General features: G+C 40.8%; 1 protein-coding gene across 4 annotated transcripts in view; it reads right to left on the bottom strand.

Moving 5' to 3' along the window:
* Positions 1-6,440, bottom strand: part of LOC119495926 (kinase non-catalytic C-lobe domain-containing protein 1) — a 40,765-nt gene extending 34,325 nt beyond the window's left edge. For 2 of the 4 annotated variants that reach the window (XR_005208594.1, XM_037782849.1), the window contains exons 1-2: positions 6,189-6,320; positions 292-490 (exon numbers count right to left, since the gene is read on the bottom strand). Coding sequence is in view for 3 of the 4 variants with exons in the window: in XM_037782849.1 (XP_037638777.1) it covers positions 292-490; positions 6,189-6,293 (304 nt within the window). In the remaining variant the exon portion in view is untranslated. Of the gene's footprint in view, positions 1-291; positions 491-1,853; positions 1,992-6,188 lie in introns of those variants that run through there. The other 2 variants (XM_037782847.1, XM_037782848.1) reach the window with 2 other exon arrangements.
* Between the last annotated feature and the right edge of the window lie 14,322 nt (positions 6,441-20,762).

Genomic DNA, 20,762 nt, shown 5'->3' with positions numbered 1-20,762 from the left:
GAGAAAGAGTGGCCAAACAGAGCGTAAACTCCAGTTACGGCACAACCTCACATTTAAACTCTGCAGTGCAGTTCTGATCTATTGTGTCTTATGGTTTCTAAATGTTCATGCATGAGAAGATACGTGCCAAAAAATATGAATGATAATAAACATATGTTACTAGTCTGCTTGATCAGTAGCATGTAAGATGAATATCATGCAAGAAAAGTGCAAATCAAGGGTCCTGAAAGTGATTTCCTCATTGCACACAAACGTACTAAAGATGACAGTGTGTCCGTGCTGTAGACTCACCGCTGAGCTGCTCCATGAAGCAAACATTCCCATGGGCGTTGAAGGCCAGAGTGTCTGGTGTGATGCACAGGGTGTGGAAGAGGTGGGAGGGTCGGATGCTCTGCAGCGCCAGGACGCACTCTGCACACACCGCCCACACCTCCTCCTCAGACAGACAGCTGTCCCGCAAAGACAGGATGTCTGCCAGGGACACATTCTCCTGTGGACAAACACACATACAAGAATGTCCAGGTAGACATACATACAGTATATACTGTATACATATATATACACTGTGTATATACACGCTATGTTAGTTCCATGCTTACACTGTGTGAAAATTGAAGCCAAGGTGGAAGTGTCTTAAACTTGCATTCTTTCTAATAACCAGCAGGGGGCGACTCCTCTGGTTGCAAAAAGAAGTCTGATCGTATAGAAGTCTATGAGAAAATGACCCAACTTCTCACTTGATTTATTACCTCAGTAAACATTGTAAACATGAGTTTATGGTCTCAATCGCTAGTTTCAAGTCTTCTTCAATACAGCATGATGTTCATTTAGTAAATGATGGTCCCATTTAGAGTCAAATAGACCATAAAGCAGGGTATGCTCTAGAGCGGGGCTAGCTTGTGATTGACAGGTCGCTACCACGGCATTGTTCAGGCTGGTTGTCCATGTTTTCGTCTTACAACTTTAACCCTTTCACAGTGTGTTTTCAGTTCATGAATGTTAAATATAACCTTAGCTCCACCCTCTTGTGTCACTTCTGGTTGCAAAACTAAGATGGTGCATCAGTGCTCTTGTTCAATCCAGTGCTTGTGCAAAGAGCAAATGTTTATGAGGAACTCTCTTAAGCACAATTTACCCTTTTGTCAAAATTTTCCATTATCTTGTAGCTATTTATCTAGGTCGACCATTTGCTGTTGTCCCAAAACAATAGAGGACAGAAGGAGGCAGAACGCAACACCTAATCAGGGCAGTACCTCAGACATAGACACTAGAAACTCCCCAAGTCAAGTCTGGCAAGCCAGTTTAATATAATAATTCAGCTACTTTAGAAAGGGCTTTTAATGTGGCGAGGACTCTTTGCAGTGCGTTTCATACATTTTAATGTCCAGCAATAGAGACCCCAAGGCAGAGCATTCATGTTTCCTTCCACTCCACGAGCACCTAAACGCACCACCAAACATGAGTTTTCAAAACAAGTCCCCGCTCTCTGAGTCAGACAACTCTTGTGGAACGGATTTATTAAAATGTAAATACAGAGTGTGCAAAGTTAAAAGTCTGGCGTTGAGGCTCTGACCTCATCGCTCTCTGCAGCACAGAGAGGCGTTGGAGAAGAGATAACAAACTTCCAGCTAAAGCCTGGAGAAACAAGATGCTACAGGTGAACAACACACAGTAATAATGTTATGACTTATCAGCGGCAGCGTGGCAGCTTATATATAGAGCTCTTTCTTGCAAAGATACAGAGATAAGGTAACCAAATTGGAATGTCTGTTTTTGGTTAATCCGGTGAATTAAAGGTGCTCTGTGGAGATTTCTTAGAAACAAAAGTTGTGTTTGCATTCAATGTTACTCACCACAAAAAAGCATTGTGTGTATCTCTGAGGTCTAACAAAGCCATTTCCTTCATCATAAAACATCTGCAAAGCCCATTTTAAAAGTATTTTAATCCAGCATTGTTTGCTTCCATGTTTACTAGCAAGCAGTCTTCTTCTCTGCCTGTGCATTTCTACTAATTTTGGCACATTACTGCCACCTGTAGCCGTGAGATAATGTGACACCAAGATGGGACCCGATCATAGAAAAACTGCTCCTACTAGAGATCACAGGTTACTTTTAAATATCTGACAAATCAAGACATTTCTTATCACAATAATGCAAACAAATCCTGTAAATACAATACTGCGAAATGATTTACTATATTGTATGCAGTGGTGCAGTACAGGGGTCTCAAACTCACATTACCTGGCAGCTACAGCCAGGTTGTTCGCTAATAGGGGGGCTGCTTGAACAACAACAACAAAGCCCTCAAGGGTTTTTGTTCAGCTATAAATTTGAACTATGTACACTCTAATATTCTACCAAAATATGAGTGACTATGCAGGGTTTTTAAACATGGGAAACCCCGCTAAAAATAGGCCATAGACTCATTTCCCATTGCCAGTAGACAAGTATGCAAATCTTGTTTTTTTCTGGTGTGTCACATTCAATGTCGCACCAGAAAAAAATTTAGTAAACAGTGAAGATGTTAGGGGGATAATTTCGTTTTTAATATTTGTAACTTATTCAGTTTCAGACTCTCAAACCAGAGATGGTGATTGTTGGAACAGTGGAAAGACTAACAAAGACAATTTTGATGAGTTTTATTTTGTTTCTGTCAAATTTGAGTGAATTGTGTTTTGAGACAATCAGCATGGTGAATTACTGTTGTCTGACTGGAGTCTGGTGGCTTCGAGGAGAGCATATTAATTGTATGTTTCGTACGTTAATAAATTAGAATAATTGTCCAAATCCCTGTTGATTTTATTTACCATATATTCACATCAACAGGCGCCACATAGCATCGCACCGGAAAAGGGGTGAAAACAATTAGCCTGTCAACTCGGGTTTCATGTTTCCATCACTGCCGATCGGAGCTGGAGCCGATAAATACCCGTGACTACTGCAGAGTCATTTGTCCCGGGAATGAACGCCGTTTGTAACCTTTCCCACTGAAGACAAAAGCCAAATGTTGGTTAGTGGGTTTTTTGTCGATTGGGAAAGGGGCTTAAGGCTGAGAAACTCATCCTTCCCTCCTCACCATGCCTGTCATACTGCTGCGTATGTTCGGTGATGTTGTTTGAGATTGCATTCCTGGAGAACTGCATCTTTCTTCATTTAGTGAGAGAGAGAAAGGCAGAAGTTGCGCTTGTCCTTGAAAAGTAATCAGTTGTTCAACACTCGAACACTTGAAACTGTCCGCCCTCTACAGGTCAACCTTTCTTTGAGCTTTACAAAGAGACAGTATGATGGTAGGTGCACTGAGGAGGAAGGAACAGTGTGAAGCATTTTGGGGAATCTATTAGCAGAAATGGAATATAATATTCATAACTTTGTTTTCATTAGTATATAATCACCTGAAACTAAGAATCGTTGTGTTTTCGTTAGCTTAGAATGAGCCCTTCATATCTACATAGGGAGCGGGTCCTCTTCACGGAGTCCGCCATGTTGCTCTGCCATGTTTCTACAGTAGCACAGAATGGACAAACCAAACTCTGAATCTAGAGAGAGAGCCTTTCATGTTTTTATGTTACTTGAAGGCCACCGTAGTTCTCCGACACGCTTGTGAAACTGCGGTAACGTGAGCTGCAGAGTGCAAAACCGTGGTACCACCAGTCGCCGTCTGACTTCCGTAGCTCCTAAAGTAGTGTTATTATGGTAAGGACGGCCTCTGAGCGAGGCGAATGATGTTACCGCGGTTTTGGAAAGGGAGGAGTGAGTGGAGGGGAACTCAGTTGGTTGCAATTTGCAACCACACCACTAGATGCCGCCATATTCTACACACTGTACTGTACCTTTAAGATGGAAGAAGTGAATGCGACATTCTTGAGACATTTATCCCATTTTCAACACTTATAGGCTTAAACTTGGAAATGATCTCTCCACTAGAAGATGACAGCTCGGACAGCAGAGTTATTATATAAAAGTATGGACTTCATTTTGAGAAACTGTAAATACCCTGGCCCTGCCATAAGAGGCTGTATCATCTCAAGAACAGTCCTTAAATAGTGCCCCAATTTTGACGCTAGCAGTAAAAAATCCTGAATTTTCCTCAGTAGCAAGGGCATTTTGCTGCACACACACACACACACACACTCTTTTTATGCCATGGAGTGACTCTGATACCCACATATCACGAACACACTACATCATCTGTGATCCCCATTTATCCTGGCAGACGCAGTGATCTCAGAGATTCCACGCAGCGTCCTTCCAGCACAAAATACTGCGGTCTGATAATTACAGGATCTTCTGTTCGGGTTGCAATTGAACACAAAGCTGGCCTTAACTCAGACAGACTGGGTGGAGGAGGGGAGTGAGAGGCATCACAAAGCATCAACTGTCAAGCACTACATCCAGTACTTCCATTACCTTATTTCTTCCATGCCATTATTTATGAGGACTTCTCAATGGGAACTTATTTTTAGTCCAAATGTGAAAGTAAAAATCACTGCATTATCTCTGACTGGCTGCAGGAGAAGTGTCCGTTTTGACTTTCTTAGGTGCAGGAGAGTTGCAGCAGATTGTGAACAAAGCATATCGATGTGATCTAGTAGGGTAGAGCACGATTACAGGGCAGAAAAGCGGCACTTTAAGCAAACCAGCAGCAGCAGCAGTAGCAGTAGCCCCATAAATAGACAGTTTCCCCTGAGATCAGTGCAGAGGGAAGCTGGAAGTCTCTCTCACCCCCCTCAAGTTAGATATGCTGTCCTACATAAGTTTGCCTCTGAGCTGCGAGTTTGGAGTGACGAAACTGGTGGTGTGTTCGCTGGGACTGAGAGGAACAGTGAAAGAGTTCGTCAATGTTTAAAAGTGCATCTACTCAAGTACAACTTTGAGGTACTTGTACTTCATTTATATACATTTTATGCTACTTTATACTTCTACTCCACCACATTTCAGATGGAAATATTGTAGTTTACCGCACTACATTTATCTGACGGCTAGTTACTTTTGAGATAAAGATTTTACATGTAGTTAGCTTTCAAAATACAAAACATTGGCTTATTTCTGGCTTGTGACACCTTACAAAAAGAGATATCTAGATGGTATCCCCTAGATTTATGCACATAATTTAATTTAAATAGCTGTTCAAGGCTAAAATAGGTAGACCTACAATTAGAGCTGCAATGATTAATCGATTAGTTGTCAACTTTTAAATGAATCAGTAACTATTTTGATAATCGATTAATCCGTTTGAGTAATTTTTTTAAGAAAAAAAAAAGATAAAATTCTCAGATTTCAGCTACTTAAATGTGAATACTTCCTGGTTTCTTTACTCCTCTATGACAATAAACTGAATATCTTTGAGTTGTGGACAAAACAAGACATTTGAGGTCATCATCTTGGGCTTTTGAAAAACACTGATCGACATTTTTCTGACATTTTATAGACCAAACAACTAATCGAGTAATCGAGAAAATAATCAACAGATTAATCGACAATGAAAATAGCTGTTAGTTGCAGCCCAACCTACATTTATCCAATATTTCACCAAAAAAAAAGCAAAGATTTAGTCCAAAGTCCAAAGAATAAATACAAATTTATGTAGCAGGACTTTATATTTTCTTCTGTCCTACTCCACTAATCATCTCAGGGCCCTCAGATTTACCTGTTGACCTGTTGGAGGGGCCCGGCCCCTATTCTGGGAACAAACAAACACCACTTAACTCTATATAAAATAGTTACTAAAGTACTTTTACCATATAGATTTTGCTGCATGTACGTCTGTACTTTTACTCAAGTAGAATTTCAAATTCAGGACTTATTTTGAAATGATTGTTACTTTTACTTTAGTAAAGGATCTTAACAGCTGGGATACTTCTTCTACCACTGGTTATTGAAAGAAGTTACACATAAAATATAAAAAATAACATGAAACAGCATCAGTTTCATTGCCATCTGGTGCAGACATGAACTCACAACTAAGAAGTCTTGATGCAGCAGAAGTGCAAATCAAATATTCTAATAATCCAAGGCCTGCAAACTGACTTAAACCCTCAGTATTATGGTTTCTGAAGGAAAATCATGTAATATAATCATCTTGAACTCAATATGACAGCTTCAAAGGACATGCAAGAACATTATCTACAAGCTGTTTTATATATATTTTTGTTAAAATAAACCCCCCAACATGTAGTCCTCTGCCTCACCTCATCCTCCAGCAGTGGAGGCAGATGCTCCAGATCATAATACCCGTCTCTTTCCTCAGCTCTCCCCAAGTATGTGACCGCTGCATCACTCCCAGAAGTCTCCATTGCACCAACTTCAGATAACAGTGTTTCCAGTCGAGACAGATGGCATTGCCTGAGCTCTTCTGGGTGCACCGAGAGCACAAACAGGGGGTCGACTAGTTGCTGCAGTCGATGGTCACTGCAGGGTCCAGAAACAACGCTGGAGAAGAGAAGAGGAAGCGCAGCAGCAATGCGCCTCAGAGCCGAGCGTCTCCAGCGAGCTGAGCTGGAGGAGGAGGAGGAGGAGGAAGAGGAGGAGGAGGAGGGTGCTGGCCGGTGTCTGAGGCTGTCATGACTACTACTCCTCCACAGAAACAGGCGACACACCGAAGGCGATCATGAGCTGTATAGTTTGGTGAATCCTCCCCTCCTCCAGCCCGGTGCAGGCAGCCTGGAGACCGGAGAGATGCTGCTGCTGCTGCTGCTGCTGCATGCTACAGTTGTCTTCACGCCTCCGTTCACACAGCACCGCTCCAGTGACTCATATTCAACACTTTAGTCCTTATTATTATCATCTCTTCTTATTCCTGGGATGTGGATTTGACTAGATGTTATGCAATTAATACATGCTATGAATTTCATTATTAGGCCTAATTCTAACTCATATTGGGACATTTATCATTATACCATTCTGTTTAAAGGGACTGTTGTAAGGATCAGAAATTGCTTGTTAACAGCGACACCTGTGGCCGTTAAAGGGACTGTTTGTAACTTTTTACAGGTATAAATCTACCGGGTCGGTGTCCCATGCGCGCTCGCGTGTTGCTACGCTGTTCAGACCGCTCCTCTGCCTCACACTACAGACTACAGAAGAGTTAGTTTAGCTCTGAGAATATCTAGTGAATGTACAGTGGATGTTTGTGCAGAAATAACTACTGCAGCTCCTCCAGACCAACAGAGGTTTCCCGTGTCTTGTGAAGTGACGGGGGCTCCGCAGCGAGAAACGTTATCGTCTCCGACGGGTGCCGGTGTCTCCCCCTCCGGAGACGATAACGTTTCTCTTCCTGCTTCAGCCTGCTGAAGCATGTCTATTTAGAGCGAGCAAGCGCGAGCCCAACGCTGACTTTCATTGACTTAACGGCCACAGGTGTCGCTGTTAACAAGCATTTCTGAAAGTTACAAATAGTCCCTTTAAGTCAACGAAAGTCAGCGTCCTGTTGCTCACAACGCATTGCTCAAAACAGTGAGGCGACACACGGTAGCTCTTATCACGCTGATATTTGTTCAAGTGTTCATTTTTTCTGATAAGTTTGGTTTTAATTAGTTATTTGATGCCATAAAAAGGGGGTGAGACATGATGATTGACAGCTGTTAGTCTCTCTCGCTGACAAGCTGCGGCCGTGCTCAGTTGGTTTGGGTGACCTTGATACCGCGGCTCCACCGCCCGATCACTACTGCGCTGTGTCTGGCCCCAAAATCTCAAGATGGCAGCTCCTGTATAAGGGTTATTTTGGCTTCATTTATAGAGGGAGGAAGTGGAGATGCGTCGTCCATCGTTATGTACTGGTCAATACCAGTAAAACTTGCATTCTTTATAAAAGCCAGCAGGGGTCGACTCCTCTGGTTGCAAAAAACTAGGTCCACTTTTTATATACAGTCTATGGTCAATACACTCAATTAAAAATAAAAGTAGCAATTCAGGTAAGCAGGTTGTGGACTCAAAGGCTCAGAGGCAGAGCAGGTAGTGAACACAGAGTTTACTGGGGGTTATGAACAGAGACAAGTTCGACAACAGGCAGACAGAACAACCAGAGCAACCAAGCCTGAAGGAGCATAAGCACAGATTAAAGTGGTAAATATATGAGAAAAAAAACACCAATATTCGATGAGATAATAAAGTCATAAATTTGCAAGAAAAAAAACTTGGAAAAATTGTGATTTTTTTTGCCAAGGAACCACATTGCCTCACTTTGCAAGTTTCTAACAAACCTCATCAGCATCAGTTTGGGAATATGATTAGCTTGAAGACCATATAGTGTACCCAGCCCATCTATGTGTGGAAGCCCCGTTGGCTGACGTGTATGTACTGTATATGGCTGTCTTTTATATTTGCACTACCTTTAAACATTGGCTTCATACCTGTCTTATCTAAATATTTTTTGTAATGTGTTTTATGATGATGCTGATGAAAGCCACAACCCGAAACACTTTGGTCAGACAATAAATAGTTCTTACAAGGACAGTTTTTACCTCTTCAGACTTTTCTCCGCCCATCTTGGAAGTTGTGTCAGAAATCCCTCCTCTGCTTATACAGACATTGATCTATTCTCTCTATCTCTTCTTTACTTCACTGATATTTTTCCAGGCTTTATGAAGACTTTGTCATATGCCAGACTGAAACCACAGCCCTCGGTTATGATTCATGGTGACCTTCGTTGGAGGTCCATAACTGGAGACCATAGTACCTCAACCCTGACAATACCTGGTAGCAACCTGCAGATTTAGTTTATTTTTTCCTGGCGTGGTATAAAGCATAAACTCTCTTGAGGAATGTGAGATCCTCAGCCATGCAGCCCTTCCTGCTTTATTACTAAAGCAGTCACAGTCTTGCACACTTGTTCTGGATCAATGCTATTGTACACACTCTGATCCATCTTAATTGCCCACTACACCATTTGAATATCATCTTGTGCTGCGTGCTAGTGATGATGGAAAGCCTGTCTGGGAGCCAGCTGAGCCCACGGTGGCAGGGAATGAGATAGCTATTATGCTGCGCTGCCCTGTGGCTGCTGAGCAGTGATAGAGAGGCCTCTCCGGCCAGGCAGAGGGGAACCACTATTAGATTTGTTGACTGCTCAGCGTTCTGTCATGCTGAGATAATAGACGGAAATACTTTTACTTCAGCAGTCAGGCAATTAATGTGATCATAGGCATTCTGGCATATCCCCTCAATGACTTATTACTTGAAAACAAGGCAGTCTATTTGATCCTTGTTGGCATTGTACAGTAGCCAACTGAGAGATGCATTCAGTAGGTGTTTCATCTTCAAAAGGATTAGGCTCCTAATGTGGCAAATACTGCACAGCTCCTCGCTGCTGCTGAATCATTGATGTGAGGAAGCACTTGGCAGGGATGAGCTTGACATCTGAAGTTATATGATCATATTATGACTGCTCAGTTTTGTCTATTCTCATATATTAGACACAAACATACTCTTTATTTCTAATATTAACATTCACTCATTCTGAATCAGTAAGTAAACACTGAATGACAAATGGTCCATTCACTTTCTGGGTTAAAACAATAGGCTGTAAAGAGGACGTAGTCACCGTGATGTCACCCATTGGTTTGTGGATTGCCATTTCTGAAGCCTCAAGTTACATTTGGTGAAGAGCGCTCTATGACTTGTTTAGAACTCGAAACTTAAGGTTTAGGACTTGAGTCAGGACTTGAGTGCAAAGACTTGAGATTTACTTGTGACTTGCAATACAATGGCTTGGTCCCACCTCTGGCATTTACTACAAACTAGTTGATTCAAGAGTTTTGAAAGTTATCTGCGGTTGATGTAAGAGAGACATAATGCAGCAGAAACCTCATCTAGGAAGCCAAAATAACTTGGATCAACAGTGGCCTTGTTACTGGATTTATGTTTGATTGTAATAAAATACCTCCCAGGACTTAGCCATGGATACATTGATCCAATTCCAGCTGCCAAAACTGGCCCAAAGCTGGCATAAGAGCTGCTAACTAGAGCTGATTCAGAACCTGTCGGCTGCTCCAAAATCTGGCCAAATCATGAAATACATGGATCCGAGCCGACTAACGATTGGTCTGATGTTTCCAGAAAACAGATGAATGTGCCGCCACTGAGCCATATTAAAAGTGACTACATAGTAAAGTTTTTTATGGGACAAGACCTTAATGGATTTTGTATGTTTTTTAAATATTAATGACAATAAGTATCCAGTTAGCAGAATAGAGGAGCAGAATAAACATTGTTTAAAAGTTGCCTTGCTTACTAGGCAAGTTAAAGTGTTATTCCCCCTTTAAATATTCATATAAAACACAATGCACAAGAGAAAATAACATATTCACAGACACAAAAACACACACAAAAGGAAATAAGAGGTCCCATAATTGGGATCCTGTGTGTATCCCAGGTTGGCTGACCTATGCAGTCTGGACAGCATTGTTGCGGAGCAGAACCATGACGAAGCTGGACGGTCAAGCGTATGGTTGGCTGTCAACCCTTTGGGAATGGTGAATACTGGCAGATGTGCCCCAGAAGAAAAAAAAGTTCCTAGAGTCGACAGCTCCAGTATGATGCTTTAAAAGTGTAGCTCAGGGTTGAGTCTCAGCGGGGAAGCTCCTGTGAGAATATCTAATTTAGCAAAGCAGCCAGAGAGGCTTTGGGATGCCGAGGTGTGCAGGCGTTGAAGCGTTGTGTTTTAAATGAGCAGGGGAAGTGTGAGGAACCAGATGAAAACACATTTCGTAGCATGTTGTATTGGTTTTATGTCAGGAATATGCAAATGTTGAATCCCCCCATAGTCTTTTACATCATGTTTTCACATGTTTACCAGTAGCAGCTAAATCATAGAAGGTTAAAGAGCTGCACTGACCTCACCTGCTGGGTAAATGAGTGAGGTCAAAGTGCTTTTGTAATGTTGTGTGTGCCAAACAACTATGCATTTTAAATATCAGTTCACCCAAGTTACAAACATGATCTCACTTAACTCTAGTGACGTGTCCAGCCATGTAGATAGTTTTGGATCTTGTTAAACTGAAGATACGAAAACGTCAGATCTGTGGAGACAAAGGAGTAGACTGTAAGCTTCCTTTGAGGTTTGACTGGCACCTTTCTAATTTCGTGTACTTGTTGCACCCTCGACTTCATACACTCAACGCCTGATATTCACATTTAGTTTTTTATTGAATTTGGGTGAACTGAAGAGGATTGGTGTTATGCTGGGAAGCTTCCAAGTTAGAAAATATTAAAATTAGGGCTGTCAAAGTCAACGCAATACTTATGTGTTAACGCTAATTTGTTTTAACGCAATTAATTTCTTTAATGCATTATCGTAACTTGCGATTTTTATCGCTACTGGTAAAATATGAACCTAGAAAACCTAAGGAATCCATCGGTACCAACCATGTCATACTAGCTTGTCGTGAAGGAGGCTAAATAACGCTACAAACTTACGCTACATTATGGCAAGGAAAAACTGTCATGGCCTTATTCAAAGGGGTCTCTTGACCTCTGACCTCAAGATATGTGAATGAAAATGGGTTCTATGGGTACCCACGAGTCTCCCCTTTACAGACATGCCCACTTTATGATAATCACATACAGTTTATTAATCGCGATTAACTATGGACAATCATGTGATTAATTGTGATTAGATATTTGAATCGACTGACAGCCCTAATGTAAATATGTATTGAGTATGAGTCAGTATTATCAGGAGAAAGCAAGCATGCATAGTTCTTCCCTTGGTAGATAAAGGATAATAACAGTACATCATATAAATTATTTTTTCAGTCTGCTCCTCCATTTCCTCCCCGTACAGCTTTAGAGCAGTAACACACATCAATATTTGAAGCACGTTGTACATCATAGTTGTCCTGGCAGGACTTGATGTAGTGAGCAGTGTCTTCAAGTTGTAGCTTTACCACAAGTTCCTTTAACACTCCCAAAGGTCTGTCTGTCCTACTCTCACCTTTACTCTCATCTCCTCTCCTTGAAAATACTGTGTGTTCAGGGTTTAGAGACGTCCACAAAAGAGAGACGTATCTGACAAAAGCAATGTGACATCTGTTTTCCCAGGACCTTGTTCAAAAAAAAGGAACCTGTTTGGCCCCTTTGGCCAGAGAGTGGGCTATATAAACCCTGTGAACAGCACACACACACACACACACACACACACACACACACACATACACACACACGCACACACATACACGCACAGAATAAAACACTTGCTGCAAGGCAACTCTTCCAATTTCATCTAGCGTGACAAGCTCTCTGTGGGTAGACCTACAGTAATATCTGGGGGATTACATAATCAAACCCTGGCAAAAGAAAATAAATGGAAACAGCCTTGATTGCTGTAGTTAGTCTACTACATGGAGTTTAAAGCTATAGCCTATATATTCCCATGGACAGGACTGAGACCTGTGAAGGAGACGCTGAGGTGGAGCTGAGGGCAGCACAATCCGTCCACAGTTTAAAGCTGAATCTTAAAATACACCTTTTAGATCAGATCACAATGATTCTATTTAGTTTAAACCCTTAAATGATTGAGTGTTTTGCCAAACACACATCTGGTCTTTAGAGACTTGTTACACAGTTTGAGCTACAGATCAAAACAGCTGTGTGGTGTGAATGTATTCTCACATTATTTCCAATCACCTTTTCATGCCAAAACTGTCATTTTCAGAACTTATTGAAATCTTTAAACACAGCCTGGTCGGCCCATTTCGTTATTGGCTCTTAAAAACACCAATTAGTTAGAGAAGTAACAACAAATCATTCACTTTAGAGGTAAAACTACTGCTTGAGGTGAAAAGACATAGCTTCAGTGATTCAGTGATAGTTGTCTGAACATCCATGGGTACATTTCAAAGAGAAACTGCTAATAGCTGATTCGGCTTACTTTTAATGGTCCCAGTTTGCCAATGTAAAGAAATATAGGCTAAAATATACAGGACTCAAGTTAAGGTATTGTTAATGCCAACATTATAGCCTACTTCCGGTTGACAAGGCGGGGGGTAGGAAGTGTCAAACTTTTAATTTAAAGTATGCGTTTAAGAATTAAGTACTGTAATTTCTTTAATTATATCCTATTATGTATTTAATTTGCTTTACTTTGCGTTCTTTATTTCTTTTAAAAATGTATTTTACTTTTCTGCGGTTCATCATGTTTGTATTATTAGCCTACTGTTGTGTTTCTATGTTCTCATACTGATCTTTTTGTCATTTCAACAGATATGATGTTAAAGTTAGTTTCAGAGTATTCAGTATTACAACTATAATTACACGATTTTCATCATAAACAAAAAAATATTACGTAATTATGACAAACTTGTCCTGCATTCATAGTGTTACTTAAGTAAAAGTACAAAAGTATTAGCATCAAAATATACTTAAAGTATCAAAACTAAAAGTATTCATTATGCAGAATGGCTCATGTCGGCGTAATATTATAGGCTATTATTGAATTATAATTATGCATGTGTTCATCACTTTAATGTTGCAGCTGGTAAAGGTGGTAAAAGTTCAAGTACTTTATATACTGCTGGGTAATTTAACCTGTGTATTAGTTGATTTATTTTTTTAATTATTTATTAATATCTGCACTGTCAAATAAATGAAGTGGAGTAAAGTACAATATTTGCTTTCAAAATGGAGTGGAGTAAAACTATAAAGTAACATAAAATGTAAATACTCAAGTAAAGTACAAGTACCTCATAATTCTACTTAACTACAGTCCACCACTGAACTTGTTAAAGAGCAAATTAGGTAGGCCTATATCCGCCATAATGATAGTATTGCAATACATTGCAATAAATGTAATGAAAAATGTATCTCCGGTAAAGTGTATTGCTGAATGCATTAATTCTGACATGTAGTTTTTATGTGAACATTGTCTGGGTGTGGACTGGTGTTGTACCTCTGTGTGTCTGTGCTTGTGTGAGGGTGATAAACGTCTGGGAGGGAATAAAATGCATATTCATCAGACCTCGCAGACAAAATAATGTAGTGGCATAATGTCGCCGGTTAAATAGGTGCAGTAAGACTCGATATGTTACAGCAGGAGAAACATTTATGAACTCAGCCCATGGACTTGCCACATGATAATAAGAGAGAAAGGAAAGGAGTTAGAGTAGATCTCTGCATTCATTTGCATTTGGCTGCGGGGTTGAGTTCAGCGGGGCCCTCCATTTTTCACCTCCGTCTGAACACTTAATTACTTCGGCTTGCTAATCTTTCACTTAATAAAAATCTATTAAGTAGGCCCGTCTGGGTACAAGCAGGACGTGATTTACAGATGCCCCGGTGTTTCTTGCTACGCTTGGCCAAGACAATATTTTGTGCCTAGCAGATCAGTCTTGCAATTACACTCCTGTACAATGTGGAACTATCAAATTGACTCATGTTTTGACCTCAATCATTTGCATAATCTTTGTTTTGTTCTTTCTGTCTGGCAGTAGCAGGGATCATCTCTCATCTGGTTTACGATGAGTTTCTCTTTCTGTCTCTGCGTAGAAAATCCTTCTCTAGCCACAAAGAGGAACCCAGCTATGCATTAACCTGCCTGTTGACCTCTGTCTCAAACTCACACATGCTGTAAATAAAGCCCATTCACACCCACTTTAACACCTCGAGGTACCACTTCCAACCACTAGATGTCATTCCTGTATAAAGCGCAGAGCGGAGCAGGACTCTGAGAGTGGCAGTGAGATGTTTTAATGTGTTTGCCTTGTTGACAGCTGAAGTCACTACCAGCTACGTTACATAATGCATTAACATCACTGTCTGATTTTATATCGTGGCTGAACGGCGGTAGCTCTTCTCTACTCACAAGCATTTATTTAAGCGAGGACTTGATTTCTGTCACACTGAGAGAGGAGGACCCAGAGGAGCTCTCTGAATCCATCTCGCATTTGCACATTTGCACATTTGACTGCATGCTCGAAGCCTTTAAGAGTCCAGAGCACATTTACAATGTGAGATTCCCAGAGCTCATGAAAACAAATGAAAGTGATGACAGATTGACTTTCTGGAGCATAGAGTCGCCACCATGAATGCTTGATGAGGGAATATAGAGTCTGAAATGAAAGATTGTACCCAGGGTCGTAGCCAGGACTTGAGAAATGCTGAGGACCACTCACAGAAAATTAAGACTATAAAGTATTTTTTTTAATTTTATTTTTCTGGCATTTTATTCCTGTATTAGACAGTAACAGTAGAGTGAATAAGAGGAGAGAGAGATGGGGAATGGCGAGCAACAAAGGCCCCGGCTGGACGTTGCAGTTCATGGCTGGTGCCTTAAACCCTTCAGTGTTCAACAGACAAAAGGCAATAAAAGGTTTTACACTGGCTATAATTAACATTGCCTGCATTGTCTGGTGTGGTTGAATGATGAAAGCTGGGTGCCATCACCACTAATGTTACACACTATCCAACCCTTGCCCTGGATGGACACGCCCACCTCATTATCATAAAAGCATAAGGGAAATTGGAAATGTGGGGAGGAAAATTGGAAATGTTGCTTGGGGAAAATAGGGAATAGAAAAAGATTAAATGTATGCTAAGACAAGAAATAAATAAATAAAAATGAAAACTAACGATAGAGGCTAGTAATAAATAAATGAGTCAAATAAATTAAATTTTTATTTATTTTTATAATTATTATTTATTTTATTATCAACTGATTAGAAGTTAAAGAAAAAAAAAAAACTCTTTCACTTTTTTACCAACTGATGGGAGGTTAAAGGGAAAGAATAAAGCTTAATATTTCTTTTAACAATACGTTTGAATTATTTAACCAACATTATTACACGGCTTTGTTAAATACTCTCTGTTATTTCTCTATAACAGACTGTGTCTATAGACACAGTTCTGATGTCTGTTTTTATGTCAAATTACAGACTTCTTAAGTAAGTGGCCGTGTAATAAGCGGGATAATGTACAGCCAGTGGGTCGTTGTTGCAAGATAAACCCGTTCAGGGCGATGCAAGACCCATCTGCCCTGTTGAGGTTTATTTCACAACAATGACCGGCTCGCTGTACATTATCCCTTACATATTATTCATTCATGTATTCAGTTACATTTTTGACTTGTTTGATAACCTTTCACTGCCTTTGCATGGCTTTGGGAACTCATCACAAAATCTTGAAATCTTTATTTAATTAACGAAAACTAAAATAAGTCTTTTTTGAGTCTAAAAGTAGATACCTCTATAGAGTGGTGCGGGGATGTCGTATTTTTGTAGGCCAACCAGGAAGTTAGCATCGCCCTGGTTCCCTTGACAAAAACACAATGGGATTTTTACATTGGGTTTTGGATTATTGCAAAAAATAACCCCTGTGGCAAACACACGTTTGTAATACTTACACGTTTTGTTCAGCAAGATAATCTTCACGAATGAACACCCCTTTTATGATTTTTGAAGCGTGAATGCAATCACCAGAAAAAAGCTAACGTTAGGCTATAAATGAACTACACCACGGTCGCATGACTTAACGTCACCACCACTCAGCTAAAGGCCGACTAGTGTTCGCCATGATGACGTTTAGTAGTCTCATTTAGCCACTTGTTAGCAACCGCCTTTTTTAAGACACGTAAAAGATTCAAAATATCACGAGTGGGATATTTGCTGATGTAGTTTATGTTAAAGAAGAAAAAGTTAAATTCTCTTAAGCTTGTGTTAACCACAGATCTTATTTCAGGCATCTAACTAAAAAACAATTGACTTCCAGACGAGGGAACCAGAAGTGCTAAAATGCTAACTCATTTCCGGGTTTTAGGACTCGTTCCTGCAGCACTCTATAACAATTACGTGTCATTTTTTACTTCAAGAAAGTAAAGTCTCTCCAGGCTCCCCCAGGGGGGCTCAGCCTCTAATGAGAATGTGACATGTGTACAGTCAAGTGCATAGGTTTCATTTCAACATTGGTGGGGGACACATATTAAGTGAGGGCCTTGGGGTCATCCCCCGAGGAAATTTTGAGTGTCAAACACTTCATTTCCTGCATTCTGGGGAATTTTTATGCACCAATTTCTGCCTTTTCTACATCAAGTTATGAAAATGTCTTTATGTCTTGAGGTGAGAGGTCAAGGGACCCCTTTGAAAATCGCCATGCCAGTTATCCCTCGCCAAAATGTAGCCTTATTTTGGAGCGTTATTTAGCCTCCTTCCCGACAAGCTAACACGAGGTGACACAATTGGAGTCCTTAGGGTTTTCTAGTCTAATATGATACCAATATCTTCCATCTAGCTTAAAGACTGAGCCCACTACTACCTCTGAAACACAATAATGTCGGCCAGGATCGCCGGTGATCCTGAAAGAGTCTAAAATTGCCAGGCTTGCCAAAACACCAAAAGTGTAAGTGAAGTATTGTAGTGTCATGTTTGATTTCAAGCAGCGACCCCGTTTTTATGAGACACCAGATAACAAAAATCATTGCAGTCGCCTTTACAAACTTTGTCAAATGACTCTTTGTTCTAGAGGATAAACCTTCATCTTTTGGATATAGTTATTGGCAGCCGTGTAGGATTTAACACACCCATAACAAACAGCTATTGTAGCTTCACTCCTCCCTCTCCATCCTCTCAGTTCTCCTCCCTGGTCTTTTGCCCTCCATGCCATCCCCAGCTGTCCTATTCTTGCTCTACTGAAGGAGGGAGGAAGAGGAGGGAGGAGGAGGAGGAGGAGGAGGGGTGGGAGCTGGCCGGCTTCTTCAGCCCTGCCTGCTTGGCTGTCATGTTCGCGCCTTGATGTTACAGACCGCAGCGGCAGCCTCTTAGGCCACCCTAATCCACTGGATTGTTGCATTAAAACCATCACATGATTCTTTGCTCCCTTCCAGTTGTAACCACGTTGCGTCACCATTTGAGGAAGCTATAAATAACAGCGAGGGGGCTGCAGGGGAGGGAGGGGAGACACAGGGCCGTCGCACACACACATGCAACAACACAGATTGGCTCCCACCGAACCCAGCACACAGCTTTGAGTTAGACAGCGCAGTAATATTCACACTTACCTGACTGACTTAGTCTCTGGCATGCATCACAGTACTCACAAAGGATTTGATGCATTGAGAAATTTGAGCAGCGCAGCAGGGACCCATGGCTGTGACAAGAAAACAAGTTAAAGGAAATATTCAGACGTGTCACTCACGGAGACGTCAAAGTCTTTTTTTTTCCCAGAATGAGAAGCCAGCTCGCATTGTCACATCATAGACTGAAAATCAGGTGTGGCTGTGTTGACAGTAAGCCACTGTGAAATAGCAGAATGGGGTTGAGCTTGGTAAAATAGGTTGGGGTTTTTGTTCATTGCTTTCATGTGCTTTGACAGGCGATGTAAGTCTTCAGAGGTCTTCTTGAGGGAAGCTGAGAGATAGCAATTGGCTGGAAGGCAACCTCTGCCAAGGGATATATACTGAGGCGAAACACAGTTATGACAACCAAAGAAACCGATAGAGCTGTTTTTGTTTTGCCATGTCTGGAGCCCCTGTGTACTGCATTAGCATGCACCCTATACTCTGCCCGCCAGGCAAACAACTACAGGGCAAGTGTGTGTAAGGAAAAGCAGGCTGTGACTTCCAAGTGATAAATAGGATGACGGAGCAACATGCTTCGTAGGCGTCATCAATTATGTAATCACTATGACTGCATCAGCATTAATGCTACCATATGGAGTGGTGTTCAGATCTTTACGTACACTTGCACTAATCAACATTTCTTATATTAACGATTTTGAAAGTGACAGTCTTGTTGTTTCTACCCACAGCAGGCAGCAGTTTTCAACCAGCTAAAAATCAGCCCCGTCAAATACTGACACTATATCACTCCCCTCTGCATCAAATACCGACGCTATGTCACGACCCTCGGCATCAAATACTGACGCTTTGTCACGACCCTCGGCATCAAATACCGATGCTTTGTCACTCCCCTCGGCGTCAACTACCGACGCTATGTCACGACCCTCGGCATCAAATACCGGCGCTTTGTCACGACCCTCGGTGTTAAATACTGACACTTTGTCACTCCCCTTGGCGTCCACTACCTACGCTATGTCACTACCCTCGACATCAAATACTGATGCTTAATCACGACCCTCGGCATCAAATACTGATGCTTTTTCAAAGTGAATATTGGACTTACATTCATCGGGTGGCCAGAAACACGACTCCAAATGAATGCTAATGTTGCTTCATGTCGGCTGGATGTGCAAACACGTTCACTTCTACAGGTGTTATTAATGACATTAACGATGGCTCTCTTAAAGGGCCCCAGTAAGCGAGCTCAATACCAGGCAGGACCTTGCAACTGAAACAGCTAAATGATTAATAATAATTGTATAATTTATGTGCCTTTCCTGCTGTGACATGCCAAAATGTCTGCTGTGAAAAAAAGTCTGTGTAAAAATTCTCCATTACGGATAAAAGGGCATTCAACATGATAGTGAAATAGATTTAAATATCAAAGTAAAAACACTCATTATATGAGCAGAGTGTCATATAACTGTATAAATGATATTAGATGCATTAAAGTACAGGCAGCATTTTAATGGAGTTAATCTTGAACTACTTGACACATAAAATGTTGGGTAGTTACGATAACAATACATCTTTTAGACATGCCACATATTTTGTAAAATCCTGATCTGCAAAGTAACTCTAGCTGTCAGATCGTGTTGTAAAAAGCACAATATTTACCTCTGAGATGTAGTAAGGTGGAAGTATAAAGTAGCACAACATAGAAAAGAGTATCTAAAAATTGTCCATTGTTAGTATTGTAATTCTGGAAAGTTTAAGGACTTGAAAAATCCTACATTTCCCATAATGCAAGAGTGTTAGTCATCAGATCCTCCCTGCCATGTACTGTAAATGCCCATATCTTTTAAACTCATTGCCCCTAGTTTGTAAAACAGGCTTAAAAAATGTAAGCGTCTAGTGGTGTTGATGCCGAAAAAAAAGTGACGTCAAGGGTAACTATAGTGGTTTTGATGCCAAAAATAAAGTAAAGTCAAGGGTAACTATAGTGGTTTTGATGCCGAAAATAAAGTAACGTCAAGGGAAACCATGGTGGTTTTGATGCCAAAAATAAAGTAACGTCAAGGGTAACTATAGTGGTTTTGATGCCAAAAATAAAGTAAAGTCAAGGGTAACTATAGTGGTTTTGATTCCAAAAATAAAGTAAAGTCAAGGGTAACTATTGTGGTTTTGATGCCGAAAATAAAGTAACGTCAAGAGTAACTACAGTGGTTTTGATTCTGAAAATAAAATTACGTCAAGGGTAACTATTGTGGTTTTGATGCCGAAAATAAAGTAACGTCAAGAGTAACTATAGTGGTTTTGATTCCGAAAATAAAGTGACGTCAAGGGTAACTATAGTGGTTTTGATTCCGAAAATAAAGTGACGTCAAGGGTAACTATAGTGGTTTTGGTGCCGAAAATAAAGTAAAGTCAAGGGTAACTATAGTGGTTTTGATGCCAAAAATAAAGTAAAGTCAAGGGTAACTATTGTGGTTTTGATGCCGAAAATAAAGTAACGTCAAGAGTAACTACAGTGGTTTTGATTCTGAAAATAAAATGACGTCAAGGGTAACTATAGTGGTTTTGATGCCGAAAATAAAGTGACGTCAAGGGCATGACAAAGCGTCTGTATGTGATGAGGTGGGATGAGAGCGTGTTGAATATTCATGTGTAAACTGTGTCTAATGTACAGTACAGGACATGACTATGTATAAGTTCCTCTCCACCACTGCAGTAGCCTTAGACACACATCCCAACCACACACACAGCCCCCATTAGAAACGTA

This window comes from Sebastes umbrosus, chromosome 10 (assembly GCF_015220745.1).
Source record: "Sebastes umbrosus isolate fSebUmb1 chromosome 10, fSebUmb1.pri, whole genome shotgun sequence".
NCBI classification, from domain to species: Eukaryota; Metazoa; Chordata; class Actinopteri; order Perciformes; family Sebastidae; genus Sebastes; species Sebastes umbrosus.
The sequence above is the reverse complement of the archived record's forward strand: the minus strand, read 5'-3'. Positions and strand labels throughout refer to the sequence as shown.